Source organism: Lutjanus erythropterus, chromosome 11, assembly GCF_056507025.1.
Source record: "Lutjanus erythropterus isolate fLutEry1 chromosome 11, fLutEry1.hap2, whole genome shotgun sequence".
Classification (NCBI taxonomy): Eukaryota; Metazoa; Chordata; class Actinopteri; order Lutjaniformes; family Lutjanidae; genus Lutjanus; species Lutjanus erythropterus.
In genome coordinates, this window is record NC_139327.1 from 41,593,804 (window position 1) to 41,615,968 (window position 22,165).

General features: G+C 38.9%; 1 protein-coding gene across 1 annotated transcript in view; it reads left to right on the forward strand.

Moving 5' to 3' along the window:
- Positions 1-742: 742 nt before the first annotated feature.
- The window catches only part of chm (CHM Rab escort protein), a 25,576-nt gene continuing 4,153 nt past the window's right edge, over positions 743-22,165 (forward strand). Inside the window, exons 1-15 of the mRNA XM_084730232.1 lie at positions 743-814; positions 1,641-1,707; positions 1,864-1,936; positions 2,817-2,941; positions 3,083-3,198; positions 3,353-3,417; positions 3,623-3,769; positions 3,901-4,017; positions 4,716-4,827; positions 6,407-6,629; positions 8,541-8,618; positions 12,023-12,130; positions 12,644-12,707; positions 13,427-13,523; positions 21,022-21,120. Coding sequence (XP_084586358.1) covers positions 763-814; positions 1,641-1,707; positions 1,864-1,936; positions 2,817-2,941; positions 3,083-3,198; positions 3,353-3,417; positions 3,623-3,769; positions 3,901-4,017; positions 4,716-4,827; positions 6,407-6,629; positions 8,541-8,618; positions 12,023-12,130; positions 12,644-12,707; positions 13,427-13,523; positions 21,022-21,120 — 1,543 coding nt within the window. The 5' untranslated portion in view covers positions 743-762. The remainder of the gene's footprint in view (positions 815-1,640; positions 1,708-1,863; positions 1,937-2,816; positions 2,942-3,082; positions 3,199-3,352; positions 3,418-3,622; positions 3,770-3,900; positions 4,018-4,715; positions 4,828-6,406; positions 6,630-8,540; positions 8,619-12,022; positions 12,131-12,643; positions 12,708-13,426; positions 13,524-21,021; positions 21,121-22,165) is intronic.

Here is a 22,165-nt window from a genome sequence, read left to right on the forward strand (position 1 = left end):
TTCCTGTCTGTCTATCTGTCTGTCTATCTTTCTTTCTTTCTGTCTATCTTTCTTTCTTTCTGTCTGTCTATCTACCTGTCTGTCTGTCTATCTTTCTTTCTGTCTGTCTATCTACCTGTCTGTCTGTCTATCTTTCTGTCTGTCTATCTTTCTTTCTTTCTGTCTATCTTTCTTTCTTTCTGTCTGTCTATCTACCTGTCTGTCTGTCTATCTTTCTTTCTGTCTGTCTGTCTATCTTTCTTTCTTTCTGTCTATCTTTCTTTCTTTCTGTCTGTCTATCTACCTGTCTGTCTGTCTATCTTTCTTTCTGTCTGTCTATCTACCTGTCTGTCTGTCTATCTTTCTTTCTGTCTGTCTATCTACCTGTCTGTCTGTCTATCTTTCTGTCTGTCTATCTTTCTTTCTGTCTGTCTGTCTGTCTATCTTTCTTTCTTTCTGTCTGTCTATCTACCTGTCTGTCTATCTTTCTTTCTGTCTATCTACCTGTCTATCTTTCTTTCTTTCTGTCTGTCTATCTACCTGTCTGTCTATCTTTCTTTCTGTCTATCTACCTGTCTATCTTTCTTTCTTTCTTTCTGTCTATCTACCTGTCTGTCTGTGACTGATGTGAAATTCAATAATCTTGAAAATAAAATTTAAAATAAATGTAAGTCATTTAAGACTTGTGTGTGTGTGTGTGTGTGTGTGTGTGTGTTGTGTTGTGATGACGTATAGATGAGTGAGCCTCCCTGTCACGTGACTCGCTCTCTCTCTGCTAATAACATGGCTGCTGAGGATCTTCCGTCTGAATTTGACGTCGTCATTCTGGGCACAGGTACGGGCTCACCTGCTGTCTTTTTTTTAATAACAGATCTGGATCATCGGTCTGATTATGTCCCTGTTCGGTTGGGCTTCTTCTCGGTCCAGAACACCCCTGAGTCCCGCGTTAAACCGGTCCGAACCGGGACACAAGCTGGGCTTAGCCTGGGCGTTAGCTGGCGGCTAACGGTCCGTTCATTTTAAATGGCATAGGCTAGCAACAGCCTGCCGTTAGCTAGCGAATAAACAGCTGTGATATAAAACACGGCGGCTGAGACTGTTAGCACCGCTGCTAACTGTTAGCTTCAGCAGGTTTATATGTTGTCTTCATGTTTGTATGCTGCTCACAGAGTTAGCTGATAATGCTAGCTAACAGGATAAATGCTTCGCTGTCAGACCGTCACGTGATGTTATGATGATGCTATCAGTTAGCAGCAGGATGTTAACAACAGATGTCAGCTGTGTGTGTGTGTGTGTGTGTGTGTGTGTGTGTGTGTGTGTGTGTGAATGATGTCATTCTTCTGATTCAATTTCTAACTGTGATTTTTTTTTTTTTTTTTTTTTTTTTACCAGAGCTGCAATGGTCAATTGATTAAATTAAGAACTAGTTTGATAATCGATTAATTGTTTTGAGTCATTTTTTGATTAAAAACAGTCCAAATTCTCTGATTTCAGATTTAAATGTGAATATTTTCTGGTTTCTTTCCTTTTCATTTTCATTTTATGAACCAAACAAGTGATAGATTAGTGGAGAAATTATTGGCAGATTGATCACTAGTTGAAAAATGTGTGAACATGTTATTGATTGTATATTGATGATGTATTATTGCTGCGGTGTTGAGGTCTTGCTGAGTCGGTGGTGGCAGCAGCCTGCTCCAGAGTGGGACAGAGAGTTCTTCATGTGGACAGGTCAGTCCTCATGTTCACAGTCGCAAACACCTGAGACTCACCTGATCTTTGATGTTTGATCTGTTTGAATGTTAAACAGTTTGATGATCAGGTGATGGATGAAGTCCATCCTGAGACTCACCTGTCTGACAGGTGAACCTCTCTGTGTGTTTTCAGGAGGAGTTATTATGCTGCTAACTGGGCCAGCTTCACCTTCAACGGCCTGCTCACCTGGATACAGCAGCATCATGTGAGTACAACACTGCTCTCTGATTGGCTGCTGGAGTCACCTCCATGTTCCTGTAGAAAAACTACAAACATGGTGGATTCTACAGAGCACGATGGCAAAGATGGAGGAAGTAGAACATGAATTCAGTGAAATATTGATCAGCTGCACTGATGACGTTATTGATCAGTTATTATGTGCGTTCGAGATGAAGTGCGCCTCGTCTGGAGAGACGAGATCAGGCGGCCGCAGCAGGAAGTGGAGACGAAAGTCTGCAGTCAAGTCGGACAGTTTTCAACAGACTTCAGAGAGACTAGAGGAAGAGACACGAACATCCTGTCAGGTCACCTGTAGGTCACCTGTAGTCTGCAGGTCATTGATCACAGCTGAAGAAATAAAGTGCGTTCTTGATCGTTGATTGAAGTTAAAATAGAAGAGATCCTCCTTTTGACTCATCGGTTCTTTTATCTGCCTTGTAAAGAACCAAACTGTTCTTTTGATCAGTCATATAGAACCTTTATTATTATCAGACACTAAATATCTGATTATTCATCAGACAACAGAAGACTGATATGTCATTAAATATTACAGTTACACAGAAAATTACTATTTTATACAACATGTGATGTTTGTTGTCAAAGTTAAGAGCCAATCAGAGCCTGTCAGCTCATCGATCAGGTGACAGTCAGGTGTTTGCAGTCGGTGGAGAGCAGCTGCGGCGCCTGGCTCTACAAACTGCGGCGCCTCGATCTCGTGAGGTCATCGTTGCCCACATGTGCAAGTCGGGATCAAGTCGGACACAAATCTAACCAGCATGCATCGTGCGCCGACCGCCACTGATCGATTCTGCGCAGACCTGGATCATCTCGAACGCACCTAATGTAACCTCTGTGTGTGTGTGTAGGAGGAGTCTCAGCCAGAGGAGGCTCAGGATTGGTCGAGCCTGTTGGAGGAAGGGGAGGAGCTGATCTACCTGTCACACTCAGACTCCACCTCCATAAGTAACCTGCAGGTGTTCTGTTTCGTCAGGTAAACCTCACTGTCAGTCTGGACTCTGGCACTTCCTGCACAGATGTTTCACATGAAAAGCTGTTTGTCTTTTTGGTTTGATCAGTAAACTTCAGTCCTGATAACACCAATTATCGATTTAGTTATTGATTTTGTTCTCAGTGAGGAAGATGAGGAGGAGGAATCTTTGAGTCCTGATCCTCCAAACACCACAGAAGAAGAAACAGGAGGAGCTGATGAAGACACTGTAAAAGAAACATCAGAGACAGAATCCACAGGTTTGATCCTGATCAATGATCCTGATCAGATATTGATTCTTCATCAAATATATGAATATAATAAACATGTAGAGTTCAGTTTGACTCATCAGATACTTGATAATTAAATCATCAGGTTTCAGTTTCTGAAATCTGTTGTTCTTTTTTGTTCCAGATTCAAAACAAGAAGAAACAAAGGAGGAACCTGAGGGAACCGCAGACAGAGAGGAAGAAGAACCGGTGAGGATCAATCATGAGATATTTATCAGCAGGAGGCGCTCATATGTGATCTTCACGTCCTTAATAAAAACACATCAGCTGCAGTCCAGTGCTGACCAATCAGAAACAGAATTAGACTGCTGTGTCATCATCCTTAATCAATATGACAGCGGTGAAGGATGGGAAATCTACCGTACAGACAGGTGTTTTTCATCCAATCACACAGGCCTCCCAGGCAGAGGGGGCGGAGCCAGAGGCAGACCAGCCGACACCCCCTGCTGCTCAGAGCCAATCGGAACCAACGAAGAAGAAGATCACTTACGCTCAGCTGGTGAAGGAAGGACGCAGGTTCAACATCGACCTGGTCTCCAAGGTAACGCTGTCTGATGTAAACATAGAACACAACAGAGCCAAAATGACATCACACTGTAATATCATATAAAATGATTTAGTATGTGACTGTGACAGTCAGCTGACCAACTCTTTCTCGTCTTCTTCCTGTAGCTCATGTATTCTCGCGGCTCATTGGTTGATCTGCTCATTAAATCAAACGTCAGTCGCTATGCAGAGTTCAAGAATGTCACCAGAATACTGACCTATCGCCACGGGAAGGTGGAACAAGTGAGTATGACCTGTCTGTCTCTGTGGACCTGTCTGTCTCCCCACTGACCTGTCTGTCTCTGTGGACCTGTCTGTCTCTTTGGACCTGTCTGTCTCCCCGCTGACCTGTCTGTCTCTGTGGACCTGTCTGTCTCCCCACTGACCTGTCTGTCTCTGTGGACCTGTCTGTCTCTGTGGACCTGTCTGTCTCCCCACTGACCTGTCTGTCTCTGTGGACCTGTCTGTCTCTTTGGACCTGTCTGTCTCCCCGCTGACCTGTCTGTCTCTGTGGACCTGTCTGTCTCCCCACTGACCTGTCTGTCTCTGTGGACCTGTCTGTCTCCCCACTGACCTGTCTGTCTCTGTGGACCTGTCTGTCTCCCCACTGACCTGTCTGTCTCTGTGGACCTGTCTGTCTCCCCACTGACCTGTCTGTCTCCCCGTGGACCTGTCTGTCTCTTTGGACCTGTCTGTCTCCCCACTGACCTGTCTGTCTCTGTGGACCTGTCTGTCTCTCTGCTGACTGGTCTGTCTTTCTGTCTGTCTCTCTCTCTGTCTCTCTGTGGACCTGTCTGTCTCTCTGTCTGTCTTTCTGCTGACCTGTCTGTCTCCCTGTCTGTCTCTCCATGGACCTGTCTGTCTCTCTGCCCCCCTGCCTGTCTCTCGTTTTGTCTCTGTGTTGACCTGTCTGTCTGTCTGTCTGTCTGTCTGTCTCTCAGGTACCCTGCAGCAGAGCAGATGTGTTTGCCAGTCGTCAGCTGTCTGTGGTTGAAAAGAGGAAGTTGATGCGTTTCCTCACTTCCTGTGTGGAGGAGACGGAGGAGCAGCAAGGTGAGACACCTGATGACATCATCAGTCATCTCTCCTCCTACTTACTAACATTAGGTTCGTTTGAGATGAAGTGCGTCTCGTCTGGAGAGACGAGATCAGGAGGACGCAGTCGGACAGTTTTCAACAGACTTCAGAGAGACTAGAGGAAGAGACACGAACATCCTGTCAGATCACCTGCAGGTCACCTGTAGTCTGCAGGTCATTGATCACAGCTGAAGAAATAAAGTGCGTTCTTGATCGTTGATTGAAGTTAAAATAGAAGAGATCCTCCTTTTGACTCATCTGTTCTTTTATCTGCCTTGTAAAGAACCAAACTGTTCTTTTGATCAGTCATATAGAACCTTTATTATTATCAGACACTAAATATCTGCTGCTGACAGATTCAAACTTCATCACCAGACAATTGGACTCGAGTCATAGGGACTCGGACTCGAGTTGACTCGAGTCGCAAATTTGACGACTTGCAACTCGACTCAGACTTGGAGGGTCAGAGACTCGAGACTCGACTCGACTTGAGACAAGATGACTGCCGCCCCCAACCCCCGCTCCGCAACGGGGAAACGACAGACGAGCGCCCGCTTCGCCACGGTGCAACAGGCCCCTCCTTCACCTGACCGCTGCTCTGCTCTCCTCCTCTCTGACAGTCAGTCAGCTGTTCTGTCAAAAACATGACGTGTCGTGGCTTTTCTACCTCTGGTTGTGGGTTTCTTCACTATATTAAGGACAACTGGGGGGGAAAAGCTGTTATAATAACTCAAATATTAGATTTTTTTCCACAAATAGGCCTGTTTTGAAATATTTTAAATAATTACTCCATAATTTAATGAGGTCCCACCCACAGATAGAGAAATAGAAGTATATAGTTTGTTTATCTGTGGTCCTGCCCCCCCCCCCCCCGCCCCCTCCAACCTGAGCCCAGGAATGAAGCCTTTCCTTGGTCTAAATGATCAAACATGTAAGAATAGAACAGCTTTATGCTTTAATCCATGCAGACTAGACTGCAGGCTGTTTTTGGATGAGGAACAATAGTGAGAGACTTGACTTGACTCGACAACCTTGTGACTTGACTTGACTTGACTTGACTTGACTTGCCCATGACAAAAAAGCTTGAGACTTGGACCGAATTACTTGATACTTGCTTGGGACTTGGATTGGAGGGACTTGTGCAATTGTCTGTTCATCAGACAACAGAAGACTGATATGTCTTTAAATATTACAGTTACACAGAAAATTACTATTTTATACAACATGTGATGTTTGTTGTCAAAGTTAAGAGCCAATCAGAGCCTGTCAGCTCATCGATCAGGTGACAGTCAGGTGTTTGCAGTCGGTGGAGAGCAGCTGCGGCGCCTGGCTCTACAAACTGCGGCGCCTCGATCCCATGAGGTCATCGTTGCCCACGTGTGCATGACGTCGGAGCAAGTCGGGATCAAGTCGGACACAAATCTAACCAGCATGCATTGTGCGCCGACCGCCGCTGATCGATTCTGCGCAGACCTGGATCATCTCGAACGCACCTATTGCCTGTCATTGCTTTGCATTTTGGGTAACATAGTCTTTTAATGCTCTTCCCCCACAGCCTATAATGGGCGGCCATATTTGGAGTTCCTCCGGGACCAGCAGCTCGGTGACAACCTGGAGCACTTCCTGCTTCACTCTATTGCCATGGTAACAGAGGACACACCCACAGAGGAGGGCCTTGCCTCCACACGTCACTTCCTGCGCTGCCTTGGTCGCTACGGCAACACGCCCTTCCTGTTTCCCGTCTATGGCCTTGGAGAGATCCCCCAGTGTTTCTGTAGGTAAGGACCTGTCTATCTCTTTACCTGTCTGTCTATCTCATGAGGTGTCAGACTGTTGTTGTACTACGACTAATATTGTCATTATCGCTGCCACTTAAATGGTTGCTATGACTACCACTAGGCCTGTGCAGTATACTGGTTCGTACCAAAAACCGGTCTTTATTTTCGTTATATTAATTTTTCATATACGTCATACTGGTGAAAAACCCAAACAATGTCCAGAACGTGCGCGGCGGGAAAGTGTTTCAGTGTTTTCAGACTGAAGAGGGTCACAGTGTCCCAGAGCTAACGTTAGCTGCCAGCCTGACACACAGTGTGGCTAACGTTAGCTGCAGCCCGACACACAGTGTGGCTAACGTTAGCTGCAGCCCGACACACAGTGTGGCTAACGTTAGCTGCCAGCCTGACACACAGTGTGGCTAACGTTAGCTGCAGCCCGACACACAGCGTGGCTAACGTTAGCTGCAGCCTGACACACAGCGTGGCTAACGTTAGCTGCAGCCTGACACACAGCGTGGCTAACGTTAGCTGCCAGCCTGACACACAGCGTGGCTAACGTTAGCTGCCAGCCTGACACACAGCGTGGCTAACGTTAGCTGCAGCCCGACACACAGCGTGGCTAACGTTAGCTGCAGCCCGACACACAGTGTGGCTAATGTTAGCAGTGCTAACAGCAGCAGCAGCTCCGCCTGCAGGTTTCTGTCTGTGTCTGTGTTTAATGTGGTCATGTTTCTCCAGTCGAGTGAAAATATATCAGCTTATTCTGTCACAGTCTACATTCATCTGTCCAACTTTGCTGATATAAACATCCAGAGTTTCCACGGCGATCGGTTCATACGCTCTGGGTGAGAGGAGCTGCCGTCTGGCAGGGACGCAGCCCCGACTAGTGGCGTGCAGCTGCATAAAATCTTAGAGGCAACAGATAACTGACATCGTTTATGAATGAAATATTGATAAATATTTTAAACTGCTAGTATTTCTGGTGCTGACTAGTGTGTGTGGGGACGTTTAATCGTATAGTCGTCCTCGCCACGTGATGGTAACCATACTTTGAAGGGGTCATACTTTTACCTGTCTGGACATGAAAAACACCTGATCCAGTCCTTCTGACAGTAAAATGTTCTGTTTAAAGACGATCAACTGCAGTAATTCTGTTCTCATCAGAAGAAAATGTGGGTAAGAAAACTGCTGCATGAAAAAAAAATACCATCAAATACCATGAAACTGATAGGAGTTTTAAAAAAAACTGTGTCAAAGTGTACTGTGTGTACTGTGTGTGGAGTACTGCAGTAGTAGTGCAGTATGAGACAGTACCAGAGTGTCTGGAGGCAGATCAGCTGGTCGTCATGGTGACCATCTCATTAGAACAGACAATGAATATTAATGGAGAGGGTGTCGCCCAGGGCCCCACTCATTTACATATTAGATGATCCTCAGCGGGTATTACTGCTCAGACACACACACACACACACACACACACACACACACACACACACACACACACACACACACACACACAGTAGCAGGATTCAGTCTTGTTTACTGTAATTTAGAGCTGCACTAATCAATATATTTCTATTTCTATATTTTCAGTGTATTTATAGTGTGACGTCTGTCTGTTTCCTGTATAATTTACTAATAATTTGTATCAGATGTTAATTCTGACCTCAATAAAATCATTATTAACGGGTATTATTGATTTTGAGCTAGAGTTCCTCTCACTGTCCAGATACTTCTGGCCTCATTGTGTAACTTTCAAAGTAAAAGTCATCTCTATGGACTTTTATTTTGAATGCAGCTCTGTCAGCACACCTGTGTCTGTCACAGTTTCCTTCATGTTGATTGGACGACACTGTGACACACCTGTAGATGATTGGATGACACACCTGTTGATGTCATTGTTTGTTTCAGGATGTGTGCTGTGTTCGGAGGAATCTACTGTCTGAGACACTCAGTCAACTGTCTGCTGGTGGACAAGGACACCAACAGGTAATACTCAGAGTACTCAGAGTAATTAGAGTACTCAAAGATAGATTGATTGATTTGTCAGAGACAGAGTTTAGTGATCAACATGTTTATGAGTGACGATGTTTACCTGCAGCCTGTGAACAGGTGAGACGACTGTTTCTGTCCTCATCAACTTTAAACGTGTGTGTGTGTGTGTGTGTGTGTGTGTGTGTGTGTGTGTGTGTGTGACCTTCCTGTTCAGAGCTGTGATTGGATGATAATTTATGATAATATTCAATTTATGGAGAGGAAATGAACATTATAATTTAACCTCCTCTTCCTCTCCTCCTCCTCCTCCTCCTCCTCTTCTCATCATCTTCCTCTCCTCCTCCTCCTCCTCTCCTCTTCTCATCATCTTCCTCTCCTCCTCCTCCTCCTCCTCCTCCTCCTCCTCCTCCTCTCTTCTTCTCCTCCTCTTCCTCTCCTCCTCCTCCTCTCCTCTTCTCATCATCTTCTCCTCCTCCTCTTCCTCTCCTCTCCTCCATCGTTATTTTCTGCCTTGTCAGCTGCCAGATTAAATGACTGATTGACACACACACACACAGAGGTGACCTATCGAAGGTTACAGTTTAAAAAATGACTTCATCAGTCAGATCCTGTCGTCATGGTAACATTAGCCTGTTAGCATGTTGACTCGGTCACATACTGTGCGCAGCCTGTTGTGAAGGGTGGAGGACAAGTCCAGCCTCGTGTGGATTTTGACCAGGTGAAAGAGGAGAGTCACTTTTATTGTGTGTCTGGTTTTCCTCTGAACTGGATAACAGTGTGTGTCAGTGATGTCTGTTGTTCCTCTGTCACTCTGCACTCACTTCATCTGAACATGGAGATGCTAACAATGCTAAACAGGCAGCAGTGTGTGTGTCTTATTATCACATGTCTATTGTGTGTGTGTGTGTGTGTGTGTGTGTGTGTGTGTGTGTGTGAGACCTAGTGCTGCGGGCCCCCAGAGTGTGTGTGTTTGTGTCAGAGGTTATGGATGAGCTTCTGTGCGCATCATTATTCCCAATAATAGGTTTCAGCAGCGTGTGTGTGTGTGTGTGTGTGTGTGTGTGTGTGTGTGTGTGTGTAAGACACCCTTGAAAAGGCAGCAGCTTCAGGATCAATCATTTATCATTTTTATCCTGAAATCACAGTTTAATAAAGTGAAATATTCAAATCAGAGGATCTGTTTTTTTTCTCCACTGTCCAGTTAATTCATGTTAGTGTATCAATTAAAGGTGAAAGGTGAATAATGTTTTGGACCGTCAGTCGTCACGTCACACTCTATTAACATCATATCGATATTTTCTGAAACTTTACAGATGGAGACATTTTTAATAGTATTGATCAGAGGCTCTTAAACTTTTGTAGACGTAAAAGAGACATTTGATGTCTCTGAGAACATATGAACTAATAAAGGACACAACAAACCCTGAATTTTAAACATATATCACATGTATTTATTTGATTATAGCAGTCCATCACAGCAGTCAAAGTCTCTCACCTACGGTGGCCGACAAGTGCAAACGCGCTGCATATACAGACAGGCGCTACAAATACAGAAACGCGCTGCATATAAGAAAACAGATGCAAAAGGAAATCGCTGCAAATACAGAAACGCGCTGCAAATGAGAAAACAGATGCAAAAGGAAATCGCTGCAAATACAGAAACGCGCTGCATATAGGAAAACAGATGCAAAACGAAAACGCCGCAAATACAGAAACGCGTTGCAAATGAGAAAACAAATGCAAAACGAAAACGCCGCATATACAGTCACACAACGGAAGTGCTCCAGGCCTCTAGGGGCAGTGCTGAGCTTTCCCCCGAGAGACAGACAACGGACGAATCAACCTGCGGAGGAGAGGAATAAGCCTACGTGAAAATATTATGGCACATATTACTAGATAAAATCCTTACTGTCTGTTACTCCCACTGTTGTTTTATGTTTGAGTGTTGTCATGTTGCTTATATAATGTCATGTTTCCTTGTATGTCTTCAACATGACAATAAAGTTTGTTTAAAAAAAATAAAATAAAATAAAAAAAATCCCGAAAGGGGAAACGTAATTATGAAGAATAAACATCCCGTAACTGTTTTTTAAACTAAAAAAAAATGTGAGAAGTAGAAGGTTATTGGTGAGAGGAAAATTGGAGGTGGGAGAGGCTACATGAAAAAGTATGTATTCTTTTTTCTTTTTCTTTCTTTCTTTCTTTTTTCCACATGTGGCCCTCATCTTTTACTGTATTAAGAAAGTGCAGCTGATTTACATTTTTACATTTTTACATTTTTGTTTGTTTGTCGGATTTACATTTTCTGATTTTTTGCCTCTCCCGCCTCCAATTTTCCTCTCACCAATAACTTTCTACTTCTCACGTAGGCCTATTCTTCTCCTCCGCAGGTTGATTCGTCCGTTGTCTGTCTCTCGGGGAAAGCTCAGCACTGCCCCTAGAGGCCTGGAGCACTTCCGTTGTGTGACTGTATATGCGGCGTTTTCGTTTTGCATTTGTTTTCTCATTTGCAGCGCGTTTCTGTATTTGCAGCACGTTTCTGTTTATGCAGCGCGTTTCTGTATTTGCAGCACGTTTCTGTTTATGCAGCGCGTTTCTGTATTTGCAGCACGTTTCTGTTTATGCAGCGCGTTTCTGTATTTGCAGCGATTTCCTTTTGCATCTGTTTTCTTATATGCAGCGCGTTTCTGTATTTGTAGCGCCTGTCTGTATATGCAGCGCGTTTGCACTTGTCGGCCACCGTACTCACCACCTCAAAATACGAAACAATGACGACTGTTTCAAACAACGATTCAACAAACAATGCAACGCTTGTGGGCTTTTAATTTGAAAGGGATACAGGAAGTGTTTAGTATATATTAACAGTTTAATGCAGTAACTTTAACAGGACAAACAGAGGCTTCATCCTGATGTGTGATGATGATGTTATTGTAGTAACAGCTTTAGGACATTTAATGACATCACCGCGTGACGTTTCATCATCATCACACATGAACAAGATAAGGACACACTCCTCCATATATACAACCAATGGTGGTCACCCCACAGGTCATGTGATCACACATGTATATATACAAAATACAACACACTTAGAAATGCATAGACAAAAATCATTTACCCAAAAAAAAGAGCATTTACAAGCAAAGTATATTTACAACAAAAGGAGCAGCAGTTCCTCAGGTAACATCTGGAATATCACATGACTCAAACATCAGGTGAAAAATATTATTATTTTTTTTTTAGTGTAGTGTAATGACAGCTCACATTTCCCATCATGCCTTGTGCTGGACTGAGTAGTTTCATCATCTTTTATATCCTATGTTCCAAAATGTAAACATAACTTTTTGTTTGTCTGATCAATGACATCATGGTGTCTTGTCTCCTCCCCCTTTTCCCAGGTGTAAGGCAGTGATTGACAGCCGAGGACAGCGAATCAGCTGCAGCCATTTCATAGTGGAGGAGGGTCGTGTGGGATCGGACCGGAAGAGGGTGGCCACACCCACCAGGTCAGAAACCACCAATCAACAGCCACCAAAAATCATCAGAGCAGCAAACTCACACACCTCAGTAACCATCAAAGTGTCCTAGCAAACATTTAACCACACTGCAGCTTGACGACGACGACGACGACAACAACAACAATAATACATAATGTTTGTTTAACTCGGATTGAAACTTTGATCTGCTGATATTTTTTTTATTAATTTGCACACATTCAGTTTGGGTCAGTCCAAACCTGTAATCTCTCTCCCCTCTCTCTCTGCCTGCCTGTCTCTCTCTCTCTCTGCCTGCCCGTCTCCCTCTCCCCTCTCTCTCTGCCTGCCTGTCTCTCTCTCTGCCTGCCTGTCTCTCTCTCTCTCTGCCTGCCTGTCTCTCTCTCTCTCTGCCTGCCCGTCTCTCTCTCCCCTCTCTCTCTGCCTGCCTGTCTCTCTCTCCCCTCTCTCTCTGCCTGCCTGTCTCTCTCTCTGCCTGTCTCTCTCTCTGCCTGCCTGTCTGTCTGCCTGTCTGTCTGTGTGCAGGTGTCTGTCCAGAGCGGTCCTGATAACTGACGGTTCTGTTCTCTCCAGTGATTCAGACCAGCAGGTAAATCAGGTCCATGTCTTTATTTTGTCTTTATTGTTCCACGTTCTGTATGTCTTTAGCTGCAGCGCTGCTCTGTCAGGCTTTCTGTCAGAAACCCTGCTAACATCCTGTGGAAAGTTAGCTCACGGTGCTAGTGATGCTAACTATCTGATGTCAGGTCAGAGGTCACTGTGTCCTTCAGCCCCAATGAATTATGGGACTGATGGTAATGAGACAGGAGAAAGAGAGGAGTCAAATAAAGAGTCACTAACTCAAGAAAATCCCCAAATTCATCTGTCTGAACACACACACACACACACACACACACACACACACACACACACACACACACACTTCACTAATTAGGTGTGAGTTAAATATTGAAATATTGAATTAAGTTTGGTCAGAGAATTATGATGCTTCATAGATCTTCTTCTGTGTGTGCGTGCGTGCGTGCGCGCGTGTGTGTGTGTGTGTGTGTGCGCGTGCGTGCGTGCGTGCGTGCGCGTGCGTGCGTGCGTGCGTGCGTGCGTGCGTGCGCGCGTGCGTGCGTGCGCGTGTGTGTGTGTGTGTGTGTGTGTGTGTTAGCCTGCAGTGTTCAGTAATAAGATGAAACTAATCTGGTTTTCAACACTCAGAGGAGGTTTTTCATTAAAGACTTTTATCTGACTGCTTAAACTAAAGTGAAACTTTTATCTGTCTGTCTCTCCGTCCTTCTGTCCATCTGTCTGTCTGGTGAGGTCTCCATGGTAACAGTTCCTCCAGTAGCAGCAGGGTGTCCAGCGGTGAAGATGGTGGAGTTGTGTTCGTCCACGATGACCTGCATGCCTGGAACATGTGAGTCACAAACACTGATCTTAATATTTAATGTCCGTCTCCTGTCGTCTCTCTGGCGTCCATGATGTCACATCGTCTGTATTCAGGGACAGACACTGATATCTAACGTGGTGAACACAGTTTAACATCAATGCTGAGTGAAGGCAGCCTGGAGTCTTTGTGTCTGTGCTTCGTCTGTCAAAGCTTTGATGATCAGGATGTCTGTGAGCCGTAACGTGTTTCTCAAACTGTGGTTCGAGGACCACTGGTGGTACTCAGGCTCCCTCTAGTGGCACACTGAGGAATGTCAGAAATATCTTTAAATGGAATAAAGTAATTAAAAAACATGTAATACTTTCAAAAAGCTACAACTGTTTGAGAGAAAATATGTTAAATATGATTTAAAATGTTTCCTGTGTTTTAGTTTGAGGATCAATATGATTATTGATATTTAAGAGCTGAACTGTGATGTGGATTAAACTAATGGTGAAGAGTTTTGAAGAGAAGTGCAGATCCTGGAGGGAGAACCCGTCTGTGAGGCAGGTGGTCTGAGAGAAGGTACAGACATGTGTACTTCCACTTTCTGTTGTTTAGTGGTTATAACATGTTTATTAAGTCATCTCAGAAAAAATTGTGTCTGTTGTTCCTTCTTGACAACGCAGCTGATGTTCACAGACCAGCAGACGGAGTCGGAGGTCCTTCATGTAAACTGGATTTCCTGAAATCGATTTTTAACTCCTTTTTTTGCAACATTAAGGGAAAGGTTGTTGTCATGACAACATATACTGTAGACCAGTCCCTCACGTCGGTCCTCATTGTTGTCTGGAACGAGACCAGTTATCGTAGTGATGTCTGTTAATTTCACTGTGGTCACTTATATCTCATGAGCTCCAGTCCTTTCATAAACGTCTACAGATTCAGATCTCATCTTATATCATCATCATGTTGTATATATGATGTATATATATTGTATATATGGTGTATATATGATGTATATATGTTGTATATTTGTTGTATATATGATGTATATATGGTGTATATGGTGTATATATGATGTATATATATTGTATATATGGTGTATATATGGTGTATATATGGTGTATATATATTGTATATATGGTGTATATATGGTGTATATATGTTGTATATATGGTGTATATATGTTGTATATATGATGTATATATATTGTATATAGTGTATATATGATGTATATATGGTGTATATTTGTTGTATATATGATGTATATATGGTGTATATGGTGTATATATGATGTATATATATTGTATATATGGTGTATATATGGTGTATATATGATGTATATATGGTGTATATATTATGTATATATGGTGTATATATTATGTATATATGGTGTATATATGATGTATATATGATGTATATATGTTGTATATATGTTGTATATATGGTGTATATATGATGTATATATTATGTATATATGGTGTATATATTATGTATATATGTTGTATATATGATGTATATATTATGTATATATGGTGTATATATGTTGTATATATGATGTATATATTATGTATATATGGTGTATATATTATGTATATATGTTGTATATATGATGTATATATTATGTATATATGGTGTATATATGTTGTATATATGGTGTATATATGATGTATATATGGTGTATATATATTGTATATATGGTGTATATATGGTGTATATATGGTGTATATATGGTGTATATATGTTGTATATATGATGTATATATGATGTATATATGTTGTATATATGATTTATATATGATGTATATATGATGTATATGTGTTGTATATATGATGTATATATGATGTATATATGATTTATATATGTTGCATATATAATGTATATATGTTGTATATATGGTGTATATATGTTGTATATATGTTGTATATATGGTGTATATATGATGTATATATGTTGTATATATGGTGTATATATGGTGTATATATATTGTATATATGTTGTATATATGTTGTATATATGGTGTATATATGGTGTATATATGTTGTATATATGGTGTATATATGATGTATATATGTTGTATATATGGTGTATATATGGTGTATATATATTGTATATATGGTGTATATATGGTGTATATATATTGTATATATGTTGTATATATATTGTATATATGGTGTATATATGGTGTATATATGTTGTATATATGGTGTATATATGATGTATATATGATGTATATATGGTGTATATATGGTGTATATATGTTGTATATATGATGTTTATATGTTGTATATATGGTGTATATATGATGTATATATGTTGTGTATATGTTGTATATATGATGTATATATGGTGCATATATGTTGTGTATATATGGTGCATATATGTTGCATGTATGATGTATATATGGTGCATATATGATGCATATATGTTGTATATATGTTGTATATATGATTTATATATGATGTATATATGTTGTATATATGTTGCATATATGATGTATATATGTTGTATATATGATGTATATATGTTGTATATATGATGTATATATGGTGTATATATGATGTATATATGGTGTATATATGGTGTATATATGGTGTATATATGATGTATATATGGTGTATATATGATGTATATATGGTGTATATATGTTGTATATATGATGTATATATATTGTATATATGATGTATATATGGTGTATATATGATGTATATATGGTGTATATATGATATGGTGTATATATGTTGTATATATGATGTATATATGATGTATATATGGTGTATATATGGTGTATATATGATATATATATGTTGTATATATGATTTATATATGATGTATATATGGTGTATATATGATGTATATATGGTGTATATATGATGTATATATGATGTATATATGGTGTATATATGATATATATATGATATATATATGTTGTATATATGATGTATATATGGTGTATATATGGTGTATATATGATGTATATATAGTGTATATATGGTGTATATATGATGTATATATGATATATATATGTTGTATATATGGTGTATATATGGTGTATATATGATGTATGTATGGTGTATATATGATATATATATGTTGTATATATGATGTATGTATGATGTATATATGATGTATATATATTGTATATATGATGTATATATGATGTATATATGGTTTATATATGGTGTATATATGATGTATATATGATGTATATATGGTGTAAATATGTTGTATATATGATGTATATATGATGTATATATGGTGTATATATGGTGTATATATGGTGTATATATGATGTATATATGATGTATATATGGTGTATATATGTTGTATATATGTTGTATATATGATGTATATATGATGTATATATATTGTATATATGATGTATATATGGTGTATATATGGTGTATATATGGTGTATATATGATATATATATGTTATATATATGATGTATATATGATGTATATATGATGTATATATATTGTATATATGATGTATATATGATGTATATATGATGTATATATGATGTATATATGGTGTATATATGTTGTATATATGATGTATATATGATGTATATATGGTGTATATATGATGTGTATATGTTGTGTATATGTTGTATATATGATGTATATATGGTGCATATATGTTGTATATATGGTGCATATATGTTGCATATATGATGTATATATGGTGCATATATGATGCATATATGTTGTATATATGTTGCATATATGATTTATATACGATGTATATATGTTGTATATATGTTGCATATATGATGCATATATGATGTATATATGTTGTATATATGATGTATATATGTTGCATATATGATGTATATATGTTGTATATATGATGTATATATGATGTATATATGTTGCATATATGTTGTATATATGATGTATATATGGTGTATATATGATGTATATATGGTGTATATATGATGTATATATTGTATATATGATGTATATATGATGTATATATGATGTATATATGGTGTATATATGTTGTATATATGATGCATATATGTTGTATATATGTTGCATATATGATTTATATACGATGTATATATGTTGTATATATGTTGCATATATGATGCATATATGATGTATATATGTTGCATATATGATGTATATATGTTGCATATATGATGTATATATGGTGTAAATATGTTGTATATATGATGTATATATGATGTATATATGGTGTATATATGGTGTATATATGGTGTATATATGATGTATATATGATGTATATATGTTGTATATATGTTGTATATATGATGTATATATGATGTATATATATTGTATATATGATGTATATATGGTGTATATATGGTGTATATATGATATATATATGTTATATATATGATGTATATATGATGTATATATGATGTATATATATTGTATATATGATGTATATATGATGTATATATGATGTATATATATTGTATATATGATGTATATATGGTGTATATATATTGTATATATGATGTATATATGATGTATATATGATGTATATATATTGTATATATGGTGTATATATGGTGTATATATGATGTATATATGGTGTATATATGATGTATATATGGTGTATATATGATGTATATATGATGTATATATATTGTATATATGGTGTATATATGATGTATATATGGTGTATATATGTTGTATATATGATGTATATATGATGTATATATGTTGTATATATGATGTATATATGATGTATATATGATGTATATATGGTGTATATATGGTGTATATATGTTGTATATATGATGTATATATGATGTATATATGGTGTATATATGATGTGTATATGTTGTGTATATGTTGTATATATGATGTATATATGGTGCATATATGTTGTATATATGGTGCATATATGTTGCATATATGATGTATATATGGTGCATATATGATGCATATATGTTGTATATATGTTGCATATATGATTTATATACGATGTATATATGTTGTATATATGTTGCATATATGATGCATATATGATGTATATATGTTGTATATATGATGTATATATGTTGCATATATGATGTATATATGTTGTATATATGATGTATATATGATGTATATATGTTGCATATATGTTGTATATATGATGTATATATGGTGTATATATGATGTATATATGGTGTATATATGATGTATATATTGTATATATGATGTATATATGATGTATATATGATGTATATATGGTGTATATATGTTGTATATATGTTGTATATATGATGTATATATATTGTATATATGATGTATATATGGTGTATATATGGTGTATATATGGTGTATATATGATATATATATGTTGTATATATGATGTATATATGATGTATATATATTGTATATATGATGTATATATGGTGTATATATGATGTATATATGATGTATATATATTGTATATATGATGTATATATGGTGTATATATATTGTATATATGATGTATATATGATGTATATATGATGTATATATATTGTATATATGGTGTATATATGGTGTATATATGGTGTATATATGGTGTATCTATGGTGTATATATGATGTATATATGGTGTATATATGATGTATATAAGATGTATATAAGATGTATATATGGTGTATATATGGTGTATATATGGTGTATATATGGTGTATATATGGTGTATATATGGTGTATATATGGTGTATATATGATGCATATATGATGCATATATGATGCATATATGATGCATATATGGTGCATATATGATGCATATATGATGCATATATGATGTATATATATTGTATATATGATGTATATATGGTGTATATATGGTGTATATATGGTGTATATATGATGTATATATATTGTATATATGATGTATATATGGTGTATATATGATGTATATATGATGTATATATATTGTATATATGGTGTATATATGGTGTATATATGATGTATATATGGTGTATATATGATGTATATATGGTGTATATATGGTGTATATATGATGTATATATGGTGTATATATGATGTATATATGGTGTATATATGGTGTATATATGGTGTATATATGATGTATATATGATGTATATATGGTGTATATATGATGTATATATGGTGTATATATGTTGTGTTGATGATCAGTGACTCTGCAGCTGAAACTCCTCCAGTGTCCTTGAAGAGAAACACTGATTAATGACCAACAACACACACACACACACACACACACACACACACACACACACACACACACACACAACCAGCTGCAGCTGTGGTCGTGTGTGTGTGTGTGTGTGTGTGTGTGTGTGTGTGTGTGTGTGTGTGTGTGTTTCGCCTGTCAAATCATCATCATCTTCTTCTGCTGTGTTGTCCTGATGCTGCAGTGTGATTGGTTACTGAGTCAGTGGGCCTGAACGCCTTTAAAACAAAACACCATCCATCTAATCACACACACACACACACACACACACACAGACACACACACACACACACACACACACACACACACACACACACACACACACACACACACAGGGGTGTGATCATATCCACAATACAGTCTTATAAACCTTATTTATGAGGTTTTAACAGTAACAAAGACAATTAGTTGATTAATTGATGAGTTGATTAGAAGAAAAATCAAGTAATGCAATAATCAATTAATCACAGAATTCATTTATCAAAGAAAAATGTAACATGATCTAATAACAACATGATATAACAGGCAGACTGTATGTCAAGGTTTTCATTTGTTTCTTTTTGCCTGAACTGGTGGGTTTCTTCCACCAGTTTGGCCCAGCAGTCCCAGTGATCCCAGTGATCCCAGTGATCCCAGTGATCCCAGTGATCCCAGTGATTCTTTCACAGTAAAACAGACTCGAGTCAGACGTTGTTTTCAGTCTCTTTTCATCGTCTGTTTGAAAATGTGAACAGAAATGTTTGTATTCCAGACTTTAGTTTTAGATTTTGAATCTTATGTGAAATTATAACCAACATCACGGACGAATGACGGAGACAAATCGAGAAAAACGACGAAAACAACGTCAGACGTAACAACTTCTTCACTTTCACTGCAGTAAACAGGTTAAATCAGTACTTCTACTTTTACTGGAGTATCTGTACTTCTACTGCAGTAAAGACTTTTTCTCCTGAGACATTAAGCATGTGTCCTCGGTGTCCTCGGTGTCCTCTGTGTCCTCGGTGTCCTCTGTCTCCTCGGTGTCCTCTGTCTCCTCTGTGTCCTCGGTGTCCTCTGTGTCCTCTCTGTCCTCGGTGTCCTCTGTGTCCTTGGTGTCCTCTGTCTCCTCTGTGTCCTCTGTCTCCTCGGTGTCCTCGGTGTCCTCTGTCTCCTCAGTGTCCTCTGTCTCCTCGGTGTCCTCTGTGTCCTCTGTCTCCTCGGTGTCCTCTGTGTCCTCTGTGTCCTCTGTCTCCTCTGTGTCCTCTGTGTCCTCTGTCTCCTCTGTGTCCTCCTGTGTGTCTCTGTCTCTGAGTGAGGACACGTCTCACTGTAGTCAGTCTTCACACTGAACCACACACATCACATGAAGACGTTTTCTGTCTCTCTGTAGATCTGGTCCACCTCACCTGTCAGTCAGCTGGCTCTGCCTACGAGGACCTGTCACCTGTTGTGTCCAAGATGTTCTGCACGCCAGAGTCACATGATCAAGGTAACACACACACACACACACACACACACACACACACACACACACACACACACAGTGATAATGTCTCTGCTGTAAACTTTGTCTCCTCTCTGACCTCCTCCTCTTCCTCTTTAATTCATTCATCATTTTCCTCGTCTTCTTTTAATTAGAACAAGAACAACCTGCAGCAGTGAACACACACACACACACACACAGACACAGACACACACACACAGACACACACACAGACACACACACACACACAGACACACACACACACACACACACACACACACACACACACACACACACACAGACACACACACACACACACACACACACACACACACACACACACACACAGCTGCAGCAGGATGGATGGATGCAGGTGTGAAGATTTATCAGAGGTGATGAAGGAGAGAAGCTTCTCTGTCATGTTTCTTTTCTGCTGCAGCTTCATCCTGATTCACTCTGATCAATCTGATCGATTAGTTTCATTCATCTGAACAGTAATTCTTATTAATTGATAATAGTAAGGACATAGTGAAGAATGTCTGTCACAGCTTCTTACAGCTGAAAGTGACGTCCTCACACAGACTGTAGCGAGGACGTCCACATTGATCAGCTGCCGATTGTTATCATCTGATGATCAGTTAAATAAGTGATCAGGAGATCAAGATCAATGCTTTCTAGAGTCATTGTCTCAAACGAACCTACAGGTGTCGGTGTTTCTGCCTCGAGAATGTAGAATAAATCCAAACACACTGATAGAATTTTTAAACAGATGATTTAGTTTTAGAAACAGGATCTCTGACATCATCTGATCAATACATGGCCGCAACTAATCATTATCTTCATTCTCAATCTGTCCATCAATTCTGATTAACCAATCGACTGATGCTGTCACAATGTCATGAATTGAAAAATAGATCCAAACATCTGGAGGACACAGATGTGCATCCTATTCTTGCAACAATTATTTTGGTATAGATCATTTTCTCAACTAATCGATTCATTAATCGTGCCACAATGTCGTCAATTAAAAAACAGGTGGAGCTTCACCTGT